Below are 17,553 nucleotides of genomic sequence, written 5' to 3' on the forward strand. Positions count from 1 at the left end.
GAAAGGAGCTTAGTTTCGCACCACCCATGAGACGGAAGTAAACTTGGCCCAACTGCACAGTGAAATGGGGGTCAGTCTTAGGTGTCTGTCTCAGTCTAGAGCATCTCAGGAACAGTCTGCAGCCCCCCAGTCCTGTAACATACCTGGATCTAAACTGTAGAGAGACACTTTAAAAGGTACGTTGTACGGCTTTAGATCTCAGAGCCGCGGGACAGCTGAGTTGCTTACAGCACAGGCCAGCCATATCCGACGTCATAAATACTGGGTCTGAACCTCATACCTCGAGACCAGAAAGAGCAGCAGACCACAGTGATTCCAGACACTCCTCTGGGGCCAGAAACTGCTCAGCGGCTCAGCCACTTACCACCTGGTGAGACCACAAGAAAGCTGCTAACTTCAGTTTAACCTTGGTAATGACTGTGCTTACCTCACAGGGCTGTGAGAATTCAATGAGTTAGTATTTATCAAGTACTCAGGACACAGAAGGTTGGCACCATACTCAAAGCCCAGGAAGGGCCTTTCCCTCCATTCTCTCAGATCCCTGGTTTGAGGTAACGTAACGTTTGCAAACATGTCATGTGCCACATGCGCTGCCTAACCTCATGTAATTCTTAATGCTGCAGATTAAACTACCTCATGTAACCCTTAACATTATGACTTAGGGGTCACAGTGTAATCACCATTCAATGGCTGAGAAAACTGGGGCTCTGAGAGGTTTAATTATCTCTACAGAACTCGTCAGTGGAGAAATGGGATTCAACTCAGGCAGTCCAACTCCAATGCTTTAATGACTTGTTTCTAAAATGGTTTTTTTTTTTTTTTTTTGGTGAATGCCATAGCCTTGGGTTTGGAAAGTATTGCAAGCAATACAAAGAGGGAGAAGATAACAATGGGAGGTTCTCCTCAGAAAAATCTGAAACAAGAATTCCTAAAGTAAAACTGTGTGGGAGAAAAGGAGACAGTGGAGGGGATGAGGTGTATAAACTGACGCTTAACAGGGTCGAGGAGGAAGTTTTCCTTTTTCCCTTGCTAGAGTCTTTGGCTGGCCTAGTAATTGACATAAGATTAAGAGGAAAAAAATAAAAGTTTAATAAAATGTATACATGGGAGAGACACAGGAAAACTAACTTCAAAATGGCAGAAGTTATCACCTTAAATACTATTTTCAGCTAAAGACAAAAGCAGATATTGGGTCCGGTGGGGCAGGGAGGTGCAGGCCGGCGGTCAGTTACAGACGGTTACCAGGAAGAGCACAGTAAACCAATGTGAGGCTGTTCTGCAGATTTACTGACAAGTCACCACCTTCTCTGTTGTTAAGTTTCTAGAGACTTGATCCTCCTCTTCCAGGAACAGCAAGGGAGATACCCTAACAAGTGGAGAGTTCCCTCACAAATGTAAATCTCTCACAAAAGGATAACTTTTACTCAGTTTTCAGAGCTTCACCTGTGTCTGCAATTTCTTATAAATGACCAACTTAAAATAATCCTTATGCTAAAGAAGCGCATTTTGGGGTGGCAAATTGTGCTCCCCTACAACAGCCATTCTAACTGAACCTTACGCACGCATCGCTTGAGTATATGCTACATAATCCTTCAGCAAAATGTCACTTCTATTAGAAATGAGCAGTCTATTCATAGTAAGTCAAATAGTGGAATCAAAATGTCATAAATTTCTTAGCTAGGCAGAAACTCATAAGTTTTCTAAAATATATTATACATACTATTTATATGTACAAAAATTTTTCTACTACACTTTATAAAGGCTTGAGAAAGAATATCAAAAAGGAGAAATTGAAAAACAAATGAAATGGGAGCACTGAATATGAAACAGAAAAAGTGAAACAAAACTAGATAAAAGTGCTAGATTTCTAATTTAAAAACACAGATATGCAACAAGCAACAAAGGTTTACGGCACAGCACAGGAAACTATAGTTAATATCTTGTAATGACCCATAATGGAAAATAATCAAAAAACAGTATGTGTGTATACATAACTGAATCTATATATACACATATATTGAATCAGGGCTTCCCCAGGGGCTCAGAGGTAAAGAATCTGTTTGCAGTGCAGGAGCCACAGAAGATGTGGGTTTGATCCCTGGATCGGGAAGATCCCCTGGAGGAGGGCATGGCGACCCACTCCAGTATTCCTGCCTGGAGCATCCCATGACGAGAGGAGCATGGTGCGCTACAGTCCACGGGGTCCCAAAAAGTGGGACGTGACTGAGCACGCACACACACAACTGAACCACCTCGCTGTGCACCTGAAACACTGTAAGCCAACTACACTTCAATAAAATATATATATTAAAAATTCAAAAGCAGAGGGATGGGACAGGGAGGGATGTGGGGTGGGAGGGGGGTTTGGGCTGGGGGACACATGTACACCCATGGCTGATTCATGTCAATGTATGGCAAAAACCACTACAGTATTGTAAAGTAATTAGCCTCCAATTAAATTAATAAAAAAAATTCAAATGTTACTTCTAAAAGCAATGAAATCACTCATTTCTTAAAAATTGAAGACCAAGTCAAAGAAGACTAGAATGTTCCCTGTGAGGTTTTATACTTACTCCATTAATGCTGCTTTGGCTCCAAACCTTTTTAGAACTTATTTGGAGATGTCCTCAGAATGAACTTTGAGAGAATGAAGTTTCATTTTACAGTCAGCTCATGTTGGATGGATGGATGGGAAGACACACACATCACTCACCTTATGTATCAGCTGGGTCCCAGATGATCCTCTGGCCATTTCCAAAACTAATCCATCAGAGGATGAGTAGCCACACCCATAAAGGACCACTCGAAAGAATGTTCCAGGGGATGCTTGCTAAAATCAGCTTCTTTACCTTACAGATACCATTTTATATATATAGAGAGAAAGAAATTATGCTTAAATTACCTATCAGTTAAAATTATGGGAGAAACACTCCAATCACAAGCCTATATTGACAATAAAATATTGCAACCTTTATTTAAAATAAAACACAAGTTGGCAAGCCTTGTGAGACAACAGGCAGACAGCATTCCCCTTTCAAGGGTCTCATTATTTACATCAAGTTTAACACTGTTAGCAGTTCACAGTCAGACAACAGGGTGAAAGTATTAAATTAGAAAAACGAAACACCTGAAAATATATTACAATAACAATTAAGAACGAATACCTGACAACACTGGTAGTGTGACCATGACTGATGTGTTTTCGGTTCAGTCCCACACTGTCTCACCTCGTCCCCTTAGCAACGCACCCGGGGGCAGGCCCTCCAGACTTGCTCCTCTGTGCACCCACCACACATACACCTGCAGAGCGTGACCTTTGGTATAAACATTAAACACGTTTTAAAGAATCTGAATCATATGGTTTAAGGACAAAGTTCTATCAACCACCATGAAATGTTCAAACTTATTTTTGCCAAGTGAGCACAACACTGGAATTTATCCACTGATAGTCACTACAGAATTAAGATTGCCAAGAAAGAAAAGTGTGGGGTCTACCCAGGGGACAGAGCTCTGAGCATGCACAGACAGCTCAGTCGGCCTGTTCACAGCACACACACTAACCAGGGCACAGCTTCCAGTCACCACAGGGAAATCTGAGCAGCTCCTCCCACTCCCCTCCTTCTTAGTGAGCACGACAACAGTGTATGTACATAATGTGGAATCGCATGTACCCTCTGCGCAGATCTGAGATATGGTGGTGTCCAAACATACGCCCTAAAGAACAATAGGATGAGTACCTCATGGGTCCTTCCAGCTGCTGAATACTAATTTCTCTGAAGGACCGTCTAATCAAGGTGACTTCTCAAAGTCTCAGCGAATGTCCTTCATGATGGAGTTCCAAGAGTGGTCACAGTGAAAACCGGTTTGTCAAAACAGAGGAAGGCTGGTTATCTGGCCCTCATCTATTGGAAACATCTGTCTCGTTGCATTCTTGCCACTCATAAAACATGGTACCCTACTTCTGAACTGTACAGAACAGTATTTGGATTCTCCACCAATAACTTCTGAATCGAGAATAAATTTGTTTGGCCTATCTATGTTATTACTGTGTTAGAAATGCTGAAAATTATCTTTTGATGTGAAAACTTTACTAACCAGAAGTCCCGTTCTCCAATTAAGAGTTTATAGTGCTTAATTACATGATTCGAAATGCCTATCCTGAGGCTTAGAGGCAAATCTAAGCAAGCTCCAACCAGACAAACTATGTGTTTCCTTTCTAAAAGCCCACTGGCATTTCACAGTCCACCTCCCCTGTGTCCTGAAGTGAGCGAGAATTCGCCGAGACCTCAAGCCTTCTGTGTGTAATAGCTCAGCAGCTTGAATGACATGGAGGATCCGGAAACCTGCTGCTTTGAGTACAATGGTGAACAGAGAATCTCACAGAACAGACACAGACAGTGTGTACTATGGAGGGGGATGGCGGCACGTCACGGCCCTTCAACTTAAAAGGAGACATCCTTTCCCACAGATGGGCTGCAGGTCTGAAGATCTGCATACACGCCACCTGTGACCGCGGGCTGAGGTCACAGAGCAATGGGGAAGGGAAACGATGTACCTCTTCTAGGAGAGGTCAACTGTTTCAGGTTTGTAATAGTGCACCTTGGAGGGTGGAAAGGGCCCGGTTGAGAGCGTCTTACCCCCAGCTCACCAAGCAGGTGGAGAAACATGCAGCGTCTACCTAGCCAGCAGCCCATGAGAGAGCAGCCCATCGACTGTGGCTCCGAGCCACCGCCACCAGAACGTTTGCTCCCCCAGTTTTAGTTCAGTAACAGGGCAGAATCAACCTAGCTGACAAGTCCTCTCCTCTGCAAAACACACGAAACCCACCTCTGAAGGCACAATTCTCTAGGAATGACCTCTGCCACTCCAAGTCAGCCGGGAATCAAGATGCCCGACGCCGGCCTTCTCAGAGGAAAACACTGCTGATCACCTGGGTGATCACAGGCTGGAGTCTTCCCTAACTTCCGAGGGAGATGTGGGTCTAGGACGTGGAGTCAGAAGTGAAGGAAATCCCTTGCACCCTTGTTATATCAAGACAGAACACACACAGCTCAGCTGGGTGGTGTGAAAAGCAGCAGCCCCAAGGCAGAGACTCATCTTCTGGGACCCTGCAGTAAACGCCACAGAAGACAGGCTGGGGCCACGGGGGCTCAGAACACACTGGGGCAGATGCTCAGGAGCAAGGTGCCGCCCATTCCACAGCCCTAAGATCCTCCCCACCACCTCCCCCAAGTCACACGGGAGGGCAGAGGATGGCAGTGAACTTCTGGCTGTCACCGAGCTGTAACAAAGCAGGTAACGGTAACTGTCACTCCAGGCAATGCTGGCTTGCCAAAGAAAAGCCAACCTTTACTTTTTAAAAGTCTGGTAGCTAGTAAAACTGGAACTCCTTCCAAAGAATAGAAATTCCCGACTATTAAAGAGTGGGACAAGTTTCAGAACCAGCCCAAGGCCTCTCCTCTCTGACTGGTGAGGCTCTGGCTAGTAGTGATGTCCTTGTCGGGTCAAATGGAAGGTGCGGTCAACCCCAGGGCTGCCTTTCCTTATTTCTCGCCTGTTCCCACACACCCCTGACTGAAGCAGGTTACCAAAGAACTGAGCTACTGGCTTGACAGAAGCTGAGACAGAGATACAGACAGCTGAAGTCTATTAATACATAAGAAGAAATTTATGTCCAGAGACACTTACCTAAAGATGACTGGTCGTTAACAGATGCTTGGGACACAGAGATGGCCCCCAGATCCAGGTAGAATGAGTTAATGCAAGCATGATGATGAAACCCCAAAATCATCAAGAATAAAAATGTAGACAACCCTGTCAGCTCAACGTGAATGCCTTGGGCGGGGTTGAATGCAGAGCCTGAGGGTAACAGTGACATCAGTAGCAAAAATGGAAGGAAGGAGGCGAGGCCCAAAAGCAGTGAGCTACAACGCAGAAGTGGCCACCAACGCAACTTCCTCTTGAGTATCTTTATAATTTAAGAGGTGAGTTACATTCCGCTACTCCTCTTAGGAGACCAAAAAAAAAAAAAAAAAAGGATGATAAATGTCAAGCTCATCTATAACTGGTAGGAAATCCTAGAAAAGTAATTCCCAAAGTGCACTGGTTCTACAGCCATCCGCCCCCACCCCCCCCAAAAAAAAAACAACAAAACTATACAGGACATAGGTTAAAAAAGACACTGTCAACGTGACCAGGTAACGAGCCTGCTCCAGCATCTATATTTGGGACATGGAATGGCTGAGCATGCGGTGGGCAAATGTTCAGGGCTGAGGGGGCCTCACTCTTCTTGAGCCAAGGTCTCTGCAAGAGCTTCTTTGTTCTGGAGTGAGAACATGTTACTAAAGTTTTATAATTAAACCAGAAAGTTGGTCCCTAGTTTTGGGAAGTTATTCAGCACTGAGTTACCATTTTAGCAAAACAGTTAACTACACCTGCACATACTCATTTAGCAGTTTCATACTTATAAATGTGATAAATCACAGAGTTGATTGTTTATATATCTCTATTTTCAGGTCCCTTGCACACAAAAGCTTAACAGGTCAATCATCATCTAAATAGACATTAATTTAGATGTCTAAATTACAGACATCTATATAGACATTATAGATGTCTGTGTCTAAATAGACATTAATAATACAACTTTATAGTTATACCAGATACTTTTTCTCAAAGTGCTTTCATACATTATCTCAATTATTAAAATGATACGAAACAATAACGTTTTTTTAAGAAAAAGGAATGTAGGACTAGGTTTGTTTTTTTTTTAAGTTGCTACTTCTTCATTACAAAGTGCAGACTGCTGTGTCACTAAGGTCTGTCCAAAAGAATGACCCCATATAATTTTTTAAATTACTGAGTTCTACCGAATGCCTGCTTTGCTAGTGTAGCCATTAGTTAACATTCAAGTCCCTTACGGTCAGAGCGCCAGGAAAGTGTGCTTTACAAATGTGCAGCACTGTGCAAGCGGATTGTCTATCTGAGCCACTATTTTTTGCAGTGTCTCACAAGGCAACAGGAACGGTGGCAAGACCCCACAATGAGAAAGTGAATTAAGAACCACACACTCTAGCCTTGGCTCTGCCACTAATTAACTGCTCTGAGCTAATGGGCAAGTAACTTCAACATCCTCTCTTCCCATTTCCTAAGCTGTGAAGAAAAAAGTCGGAGTGTTGCTGCTGCCGACAGTGCTGGAGAAACTCTCGGCAAACACACTGGTTGAGACACAGCCCCACGGGGGCTCCACGGGGTGAGGTCAATGCATCAGGATTTTTGTTGGTGTTTTTTTTTTTTTAAACCCCAGGAAATTTTGTTGCACATCCTTGGCAAAAACTCATTGGATTAAGTGTTAATAACAGTAGTAGTTAACGTTTGTGGAGTACTCATTACATGCCAGACACTCAAGCTAAGTATCTTACACACATTACCTCATTTAATCCTTACAACAACCCTGAGGTAGTTACTATTATTATCCCTGTTTTCCAATGAAGAAACTAAGGCCGAGGAAGGTTAAGTGTGACTTGCCTTCTAGACTAGCTTTAGAGTCTGAACTCTTAATCACTTATCTAAACTGTATCCTTAAAGCCCAAAAGCTCCATGACTTTGTTAAATAAGTATGGGTGGTGCCTTAGCAAAGTCAGCATTTTATTAACTGGGCACTATTTTACCAGTCAACTTTCAGCTGAAGTGTACAAAAATTCTAACTTAAACCCTAGAATTCAGCTAAAAAAGGGTCTAGTGGAGACCTAATAACCTCAATGTATAGAGGTCACCTGGAAAAACACTGAATAATTTCTCAGGGCCATTTTTTTTTTTTTTAAGGCTATATCTCTGAAAGTCACGATGGAGATCTGTAGGAAAATACACACATTTTAATAGTACACAAAGCCTTTTAAGAAAATACTTCATGGAAAGCACAAACAAGATGTATTTTACACAACACTGCATTGTAAGGTAGAAAATCTAAACTGAAATCATATTATTAGTACATGAGAAGATTCAATCTGGGGTAACCCCAAAGGGATGCATACATACAACCACTTTAGAAAGTTTTCAACACCTTGTAGAAGGGCTTTTGCTCCTGCTGTCTGCTTTGTTTTAAACTAGACAGAATTAAACTACATTTTTAGTTTCTAAACGTAGTTTTCTCTGCTTTGAATTCAAATGTTTAAATTTATGGTTAGTTTTTAAAAAATCTGGTCCCTTTTGAGTAGAAAAAGGAAAAAAAACCTAAGTTACATTTTTATAGTAAGTTGACAGTGTCTCTTTAACCCGAACCCTGAGCCCTCAACTCCTGAAATTACAGTTAAAGCATCATGTGGATGGAGTGTGCTGCAACAGTCAATGCTGCAACTCTTGACAGTGTTGAGAAAAGAAAAAAAGAATCCATTCGTGGACATACTGAGCACCTACTATGAATGAGACAGAGCCAGGTGCTACCCCTGAGTAAGACCCAGCCCTCACCCTCAAAGACTGCTCTTCGGTGAGAAAACCAGGGAGCTTAAATACACTCAGTAGTGTTCCTCCAAGGCTTATTTTCAGAGCTCTCAAGGAAAGACCCCTTGCTTTAAAGAAAAAAAAAAAGAAAGAAAGAAAGAAAGAATAAAATCAATCCCCTGAAAAATGATTCTAATCCCTCAACTTGCATCCACAATGACAGGGATAAACTTAAAAAGCAGCATAATAATATTCTAAAGTTTTAGCTTTCCCTGCCCCACTCTTAAAAGGCTAACTGCTAAAACAATTTCAAGTTTATGGAAGTATATGATGAAGGAGAGTGGCAAAGAAAAAGGTGGCCGGAGGATTGCTGGTTTTCAAATCCAAGTTAAAGGAACTCTTTCAAACATTACAAAGAGATTAGCCAGATCTCTGGTTGCCTGTGTTCCACCAACAAGTAACAGTCAGAGGGATCACCCAACCCCTGAAAGGAATGCCCAATGCTGTCTCCTCCCTGCTTTTTCTTCTCTTGGCCTGGGACTCCTCTGGAACACCCATAGAAAGAATCAATTCCTTTCTTTCTATTGAAAACTAAAATTTCTCCTTGGTCAAAGATGCCAAACTCTGCCCAAAACCATTTTTCCCCTTAGCCTGATTAGTATAATCTCAGCAGTTTTAAATTGCATTATCTGCTACCAAGCAAAGACGATGAAAAAGGAGAATGAAAGATGTATATTCATACGTAACAATACTGCACTAAAGAGCTTTCCAGAGAGGCTCTCAAAGGGATAACTATACACTTATTTGCAAAACACCCTTGAGAACATGTATCATTACCTCCATTTAACAGATTAAGAGAAGGGGCTATGGGGCTGACAGTGGATCAATGACAGAGCCAGGAAGAAAACTCACTGTTCATCAGTGTTGAATTCCTAACTTCCTAAGTTAATATTCCTTTGGGAAGAAAAAACAATGAGTTTTTTAAAAAATATTGCATTCTCTTTGGAGGCAGGAATGGAGGGGGCATAAAATTTTAAAAAGAGAATGAAGTGGTCATTGGACTTAGACCTGGTATCGAGAGTATTAATAACATCTAACCAATTAGATTTGGTTCTAAATTCAGAAGTGATCCTAATTAACTTCTGTAACAATAACTGAATAGGGAAGGAAAAGGAACCACTAGGTTTCCAGGTTCTAATCGGCATCCCCTGAAAATGACCTGCTTCTTCAATTATGCATTTTTAAATAGAGGTGAAATGAAAAAATAAATATCAAAGAATACTTCCAATATGATCTTTACAAACAAGCACAACAACTGGCAGGGGGAGTCAGTGAAAGAAGAAAAGCATGTGACAATAACTTAGGGTGATTCATTTGAAATCCGCACAGAATGAGAACGCTTCTCCCCATTCTCTACCAGGATTGGGTCTAAGAGGAAGAGGAAAGGTACAGAGAAAGAGTCATTAGGACCAAGCTAGCTTTTCCCCTCAGTCACAGGCTCCTGGGCTGAATGCTGGGTTTCAAGACGACACCCTTTCCCTGACACTTAGTTGATAAAGAAACATACACAGCTGCTCAAGTCCTTGGCCAGTATGTCAGTATGCAGGGACTCCCCTGGGAGCCCTGTCCAGGACCATTATTTTCAATAGTGTTCAATGCTGGTTAATGCCCTGAATGCCACCAGGAACAGAGGAAGACAGCCTGCCCAGCAACGGGCAGAGAAAAACCACCAGAGACCTGCTATGCCTATGGATCACAGATAGGCACCAATGAGCACAAAGCTCATCCTCATCCATTACAAAATCATACACCAGCCGGGAGAAGTGGCTTCTGCTGGGCAGTATACAACGGAGGAGGCGGTTTCAATCTCTCTGAACACACATCCTGGCTTTCTCTACCTCCGGCACCAACTAACACACCAACAGACAACAGGACAGGTGTGTACAGACAGGGCCATTGAGCCATCTGATCTGCAGCTCTTACTGCAGCTGTGACCTTGTAGGAGCCAGGCTAACCGCAGCTTCCAACAGCCTTGAACAAACCCTCCTGGCACGTCCCCACCCACTCACTGAGATCAGTACCACTAGTACCTACTGGAGCGGGGCAAAGTGAGGGCCACAGCCACCCCGCTGCCTGGGCACAGGCCCTGCGGCCTCGCTGGACAGCCCTGTTGGCCAGCTCGCGTCCCTCCAGGTGAGGACGGGCTGGACTCGGTCCTTCGTAGCTCGACAGGCACGTGTCCCTGATGCTTCAGTGCAGCTTCTGATCTGGCCCACGACTGCCCTGCCCCCCATCTATTTTCCCTCTCTCCTATGGATTTTGCTTTTTGTTATTTTTGAGATGAACCTGTAAACGTGAGAACTCAGAGATCTGAGGTACTTCACAGAAACACACTCAAGTATCAGTCTTCCATTTTCTGAAACAACACAAGTAGAACAAGTCCCTTTCCCTCTCCGCTCAGCAACGTGTGCACCTTCCCACTTGGCTACCAGTGGCTACCTCTGCACCACATCACTGATTTCCTGCACACACGACAATAAGTTGTTAAGGACAGGGTTTGCCCCGGGCACGCCAGCGGCTGTGCAAGACACCTGCAGCTCCTGCAGGCTCAGTTCCAGTTTGCTCACAGCCTCTCGGAAGGCAAATTTGTTGCGAGTTTGGGGGATGCAGTCCACATAGCCTGAGCAGTAGTCGAGCAGCTGGTGGCCAGTGTCCACCAGCTGGCTGTTGGGCACAGGTTCCGTGATTGCACTGGACAGTAGGTCTGCACATTCCAGCAGGGCCTCCTTGCTGATTTTGTCGGCTGAGATTTTCTCAGCCGCCTGTTTGGTTTTTCTCAGAGCCACTTTAGTACCTGCTGTGCCATTGGCCATTTTGGCTGGCGAGATGGAAGATGTGGGCAGAGGCACTTGAGGTGGAGGCATCACAGGCCTCCCAGCTTTCCCACTGATGGGCACCGCCCCTGGAGCCGCCTTTTTCCCCGCCTCCTGTGTTTCTGACTTGGGCTGGACTGCAGTCGGGGCGATCGGCTCTTCCGTGGAGTCTGAGCACACGGACGGATGCTGCAGTAGTCTCATCACTGGTGGTGGGGGTGGGGCACACTTTGGTTTTACCCGGCGGGGTCGGTCCTTGTCTCCAGAGGAAGTGACCTGATGCTCTGATAAGAGCTTGAATTTATTCCCCTGAGAGTCTGTGCCAATGAGCTGCACGTCAGCTGGAGTGTGCTTCAGAGTGGGCGAGATAAGGACGGGCACTTTGTGGTTGTGAGTGGCCGGGAGGACCGCAGCAGTCTTGGCTGGAGAAGCCCAGCCGGCCTGCTCGCCATCCTCTGGGACTCCGGCCGCGCCAAGCCGTGCCCCACCGTTCCTCTCCTTGCTCTTGGGGGCAGCTGCCCCTCCAGCCACCCCCAACCCTGGAGAATCCTTCTCTGTAGTGGCTGGATCCCCAGAGGGGGTCCTGAGAGGAAGAGCGGTGCCGCCTCTGGGCAAAAGTTTGGCTTTTGGTCTCTCCCTGGTCGGAGCGGAACCTTCCTCTGATTTTTTGGGAAGCGTGTCATTGGCCCTGTCCACATTCTCTTCTGGCTGAGAAGAGGTGGACACTGTCCTTTCCAGCTGGAGTTTGGACCTCTGGCAGTTCCTGGGAAGGGTCATTGCCATCCTATCCTGCTCTGGAAGCCCTGAGGACATGGAAGATGTAGAGTTTGACCTTGGAAAAGGCTTGGAAGTGTCATCACTGGCTGTGGGTTTACCTGCTCGTAAGCCCAGTGTCTTTTTGATTAAGCGTGGTGTAAAGAAGCCTGTGATGCCAGACCACCCGCCCCCAGCAGCGCCACTGCCCCCACCCCCACCACCGTCGTCATTACAGAGGTTCCTCTGTGCAAAGCTACCCCCATAGCACTTGGGTGGCGCCAGACTCGCTTCTTGCTGGGCAGGAGTGAGAGAGAACCCCTCAGCATGCTGCAGAGAAGCAACAGATGAGAAGTTACCCGTCAGTTCGTATTTCTTGTGGGGCTGGTTCTCCATTTCTCGAAAGGAGCTGCTGCGTTTGGGGGGTGTGGGAGCGTTTCTCTTTTTCATAAAGGAGCTGAAGAAGCCTCCCTTCCTATCTCTGGTGAAGCATGTCTCTTTGGCATCTTCCAAGAGGCTGCTGGGTGACTTGTCTCTCTGCTTTCGCGGCAGTGCTGGGGACCCACTGGGGGCCTGTGCACTTCTAATGAACCCTGATTTAAAAAAAACAGAACAGCCAATCAGTATTGTGAAAAGTAAGTGACTCACCTGAGTTACTAAGGCTGGATTGTGAAGAGTGTTGTTGGCATCTATTAAAAGTCAAGTGTTAGCAGGACTCAGAGAAAACTAATTAATACTTTATCATGTCACACTGCTGTTCCAAATGTGATGTGACATATAAATGGAAAAAAATAAACCTGCTGGTTTTTACCTCAGCATCCATCTTTTCTCTAGCAACTACAGCACAACCTGGCTTCACCTATCAGACTCAGTGAAGAAATTTTTGCTAGAACCATGAGGACTGCAACTATTTGAGAATCAGGAATTTAGGAAATGGAGTGGGAGGCAGAGTTGTGTGATCACGACTACTAACACTGGCAATGCAGGGCCATGTACTAGAGTGGTAAATTAAGCAGATGCCTGCCACACTTTTCCTTGAGGAAGACGGGCAGGAAAGTGGAAATAAAAGCTTCATACCCCATGGCTCTTTAGACAAGGCAGTTGTCTCTACCTCCCTAGGCACTCGTACCTGGTGCTGAACTGGAAGCAGAATTTTCTGTGGCATCTTGTGCCCCCTCAATGTTCTCCTTGTTCTCCCCCTGCTTCTTCAGCGTCCGGGTCTTGGAAGGAAGTAGAGGCAATCGGGGCAGATACGGAACCACAGAAGAGGAGGCGGCGGCCCGCCCAAGCTCCTCAGCAACCTCTGTGTGGAGGACAGGGCAATGATAAAAAGAACAATTTCATGACAAAAAAGAAAAAAGGGAGTTTTCTCTTTTCAGAAAAGGCAGACAACTGAGAGGACCTGAAGAATGGAGTACACTAAAACGTGTAAGTGGAGTCACAAAGTATGTTCCCTTGGAGTCTGGGCTTACTTTTGCTCAGCATTCTAGCTGTAGGTTCATCCACGTTACTGAATGTGGCGGGGGGTTTTCTTGTTGCTGTGTATTGTTCAAATATGTGAATACACCAAAATTCATCCATTCTCCTCTTAAAGAATGTTGCTTCCAGTTTGGGGCTATTATGAATATACTGCTAGAAACATCCTACTATGGGTCTTTGACGGCAACAGTGGTATGCACATCTGCTAGATACAGGAGCAGGACCAGTGGGTCACAGGGCCAAACTGCCTTCCCAAACTGGCTGTCCTGATCTGCATGCCCACTAACTTACAGGAAAGTTCTGGTTATTATGCATGCTTGCCAAAGTTTGATGTTTGTTCATCTGATTTTAATTTTAGTATTCCTGAGGTAGGTGTGTAGTGGCCATTCATTGTTTTATTTTGTACTTCTCTGATGATGGGTGATTTCATATGCTCACCATCCAATTGGATATCCTTATTTACTAAGTGCTTATTCAGAGGTTGAACAAAGCAAATAGCTATCTGCAGAAATTTTTATTTTCAGGCTGTGCCTTGCAAAAAAAAAGGAGGCTAGATACAATTCATTTCATGCCAATGAAGCAAATGAGGCTCCTGAAAATGTGTTCACCCTATTACTAGTAAGCCTCAACTGATTAAAAGTGGCCATGGGTTTTGTGGCTCTTAATAATAAGACAAAGACTCACTTTACTATTCATTCCTGAACAAAAATGAAGTATGGATCAAACTTCGGAATTTTGTAATTTACAACACTTTTGGTAATTATTTTTCAAAATTGATCCCCCACAAGTGTGGGTACATAGCACATAATTAATTCAAGCCATGCCAGTGAGATTCCAATGATATTCAGGATTTGACTCCACATGAACTAAAGGGGAGAGAAAAGTGCTGTGATAGGGAGCTGCTTAATCTGGTCCAGAGGGCGAGCTGTGCCCTCCCCAACCTGTAAAAGTTCCATCTATAGAAGGACGAGGATGGAAATACTTGTCATTAAACTCTGGTGGTGTACTTTTTCTTTTCTTCTTAGCAAAACACGATAAACCACTAAAGGAAGCAGGAAAAAAATCAACTTGCCTAATTTCTTCTTCAAACATTTTTTAACTTGAACTTAAGTAGTGAGTGCTCTGTTCAATTATGAAGAAAAAGAAAAATTTGAAAAAATATGTATACAAATCTGGAACTACACCAAAATGTCTAGTAGGCAAGTATAACTCAGAATTCTGTGTTTTTAGCTCTCTCAAGGAATAGCCTTTCTATCTTTTTAATTTTATTTATTCAAGTATTTATTTAGTTTTGGCTGCGCTGGGTCTTTGTTGCTGCTCTCAGGCATCCTCTAATTGCGGTGAGTGGCAGCTACTCTCTAGCTGCGGTGTGCGGGCTTCTCACTGTGGAGGCCCCTCTTGTTGCAGAGTATGGGCTCGAGCACACAGGCTTCAGTAGTCATGGCGAGTAGGCTCAGCTGCCCCGCAACATGTGGAATCTTCCGAGACCAGGGATCGAACTCATGTCCTCTGCATTGGCAAGCAGATTTACAACCACTGGATCACCTGGGAAGTCCAGTCTCTCTCTTCCTAAGAAGTAAGTTTATTTATTTTCTGACTGGGCATTTAATCTATTCAGTATTGATTTTTACTTAGCCTCACCAGGTCTTAGGTGCAGCAGCAGGATCTTTGATCTTCAGTGAGACATGTGGGATCTTTAATTACAGCATGCAAATTCTTAGGTGTGGCACGATGGATCTAGTTTCCTGACCAGGGATCCAACCCGGGTCCCCTGCATTGGGAGCTCACAGTCTTAGCCACTGGACCAGCAGGGAAGTCCCAACAAGTACATTTACTGTTTGACTTCTGCATATAATTTTAAAGAGGCATTATACACAAAAGTAGGAAACTTCTTGTATGTGTCCATATACTTGTTTTCTACATAAGAAAAAGATTCTCACTGTTCATAGCTTAGCTTATTTAACATTCTCATTCTAAACTCCTGTGTCAATATATTTAAGAATATCATTTTAACTACTCAATTATAGGGATGTAATAATTAACATACTGGATACTTAAATGGTCTTTGTTTTTTCAGTATTATAAACTACACTCTGATGTAACACCCTTACTGCTAAATCTTTGTTCATACTCCTAAAATATCTCAACATTAAAAATATGAGCTAGAGAGACAAAGATACATTTTAAAACAGCAAAAGAAAAAAAAAGAAAAAGTAAAACAATAACAAAGGCCAAGAATCAATTCAATACCCTGAAATGAAGTCCCAAATTATAAGACACTATCATTTTTGGAATGGTATCATCCCCAGCACCCAGAACTAGCCCCCACCAACAGTAAACCACCAGGTTCTCACCTTCAGAAATGCTAGAGTCATGGAACATGGTTTCAAAAGCTTGATGTGTTTCAGCAAATGAGGGCCTGTCAGCAGGGCTCCACTTCCAGCCTGTGTAACCAAAAAAGAACAGTAGTAAAAGCTTCTTGGCAGAAATTAAATATTCAGGGCACACCTGAGGGTGAGTTCCAAGCACTGGGACATGTGCTAGCTAAAGCACAGTTACAGCAAGTCCGTAGTGACAGTGAGGCAGCTATTTCTTAGTTTCAGCCCAGAGGTGTGATGAACCCACGTCCTAGGGCCAGTCCTTCTATGCCGTCTCAGCTCCACTAGAGGGATGCAGAGCGGGTGGGGAGATGGTTTAGAAAAGTCTTCCATTGGAAGAATGAGAAGTAGTAAAACCTGTCTACTCACTCACTCACAATTAGTTGTACACATTCCAAAACATAACAGTGTATCAGAAAGGGGGAGTTTGGAATTCACATTTGACAAGAACAGTAGGCAATCAATGCTCAATGAGAAAATAATGAGACTCAAATACATTGCAGTTTAATTCACTACTCACCTCCCTACTTTTTCATCTTTAAGTAGTCAGATGCTCTTGTTTACACATCACAGAAGTCACTTTCATGCATTCTCCAGTCTTCAACACTCATTTTGTGTAGCTGACAACAACCCTCCCCAACCTAATCTCCAAATCCATTTTTTATTATCTTATCATACATGCATATGTTTTGGGAAACTGAGTGAGTGTTTGGGCCATGGACAATGATTCTTAGGATTCCAGTATGACTCAGTAGTATAGCATACAGTATCCCAACTGGTTGATCAGTGACCAACTCTATGTCATGAGGCTGAATACAATCTTACAACATTGATAGGAAAAATGTTTTCAATTTTGTTAATCATCCTGAATTAAACTACTTCAAAATTAAAATATGCAGGAATACTCACATGCTCTCATAAGTTCATACACCTTAGGGGGACATCCTTCAGGCTGTTCCATTCGATATCCTTTTTCCAGTAGATCATAGACCTGAGACAGGTCAATACCTGGATATGGTGACATTCCATATGTAGCAATTTCCCATAAGAGCACCCCAAACGCTGCAGAAGGGATTTTAAAAAAAGAGCTTTTATGTTTCTTCTGATTTATCATTTATATCATTAGGTAACTTCTCTTTCAAATTTTCACAATGTTACATTAGTAACTCTTATAATTCTTAAAAGGTGACTTGTTCTTCTAAGATATTTTCCACAGGAAAAGTTTAGGTATAATCTAAAGACAGTTTTCTTTATGTTTCCCAATTCTGGGGACTTCCCTGGTGGTCCAGTAGTTAAGAGCCAAGCTCTCACAGCACGGGGTGCAGGTTCAATCCCTAGTCAGGGAACTAAGGGCCACATAAGATACGTCCAAAATAAACACATAAATAAATTTCCCAATTTTTATTTGGATTTCCTTTACAACAAGGGAGAATAATCTAGGACCATATAATAAGTCTGGGGCATAATCAAAACTATTCTTAAAGCAATTTACAATCTATTCAATGAGTTGCACAATTTTTAAGTCACTAATACTAAAGGAAGAATATAAAAATGGACACATTTGAAATCAAATAAAATTCACATGTGAAGAAAGAATTTGCTTGATTCTGTCACAGGTTACTCTTGAGTTTGAG

At 43.5% G+C, this 17,553-nt stretch overlaps 1 protein-coding gene across 8 annotated transcripts in view; it reads right to left on the minus strand.

The window, feature by feature from the left end:
• Positions 1–2,946: 2,946 nt before the first annotated feature.
• The window catches only part of ABL2 (ABL proto-oncogene 2, non-receptor tyrosine kinase), a 100,360-nt gene continuing 85,753 nt past the window's right edge, over positions 2,947–17,553 (minus strand). For 4 of the 8 annotated variants that reach the window (XM_043922983.1, XM_043922981.1, XM_043922984.1 and 1 more), the window contains 5 exons: positions 16,829–16,981; positions 15,896–15,985; positions 13,192–13,365; positions 12,422–12,655; positions 2,947–12,112 (listed from right to left, as the gene is read on the minus strand). In XM_043922983.1, the coding sequence (XP_043778918.1) occupies positions 10,932–12,112; positions 12,422–12,655; positions 13,192–13,365; positions 15,896–15,985; positions 16,829–16,981 (1,832 nt within the window). In that variant the 3' untranslated portion in view covers positions 2,947–10,931. Of the gene's footprint in view, positions 12,656–13,191; positions 13,366–15,895; positions 15,986–16,828; positions 16,982–17,553 lie in introns of all 8 variants that reach the window. The other 4 variants (XM_043922978.1, XM_043922976.1, XM_043922980.1 and 1 more) reach the window with 1 other exon arrangement.

Source organism: Cervus elaphus, chromosome 14 (assembly GCF_910594005.1).
Source record: "Cervus elaphus chromosome 14, mCerEla1.1, whole genome shotgun sequence".
NCBI lineage: Eukaryota > Metazoa > Chordata > Mammalia > Artiodactyla > Cervidae > Cervus > Cervus elaphus.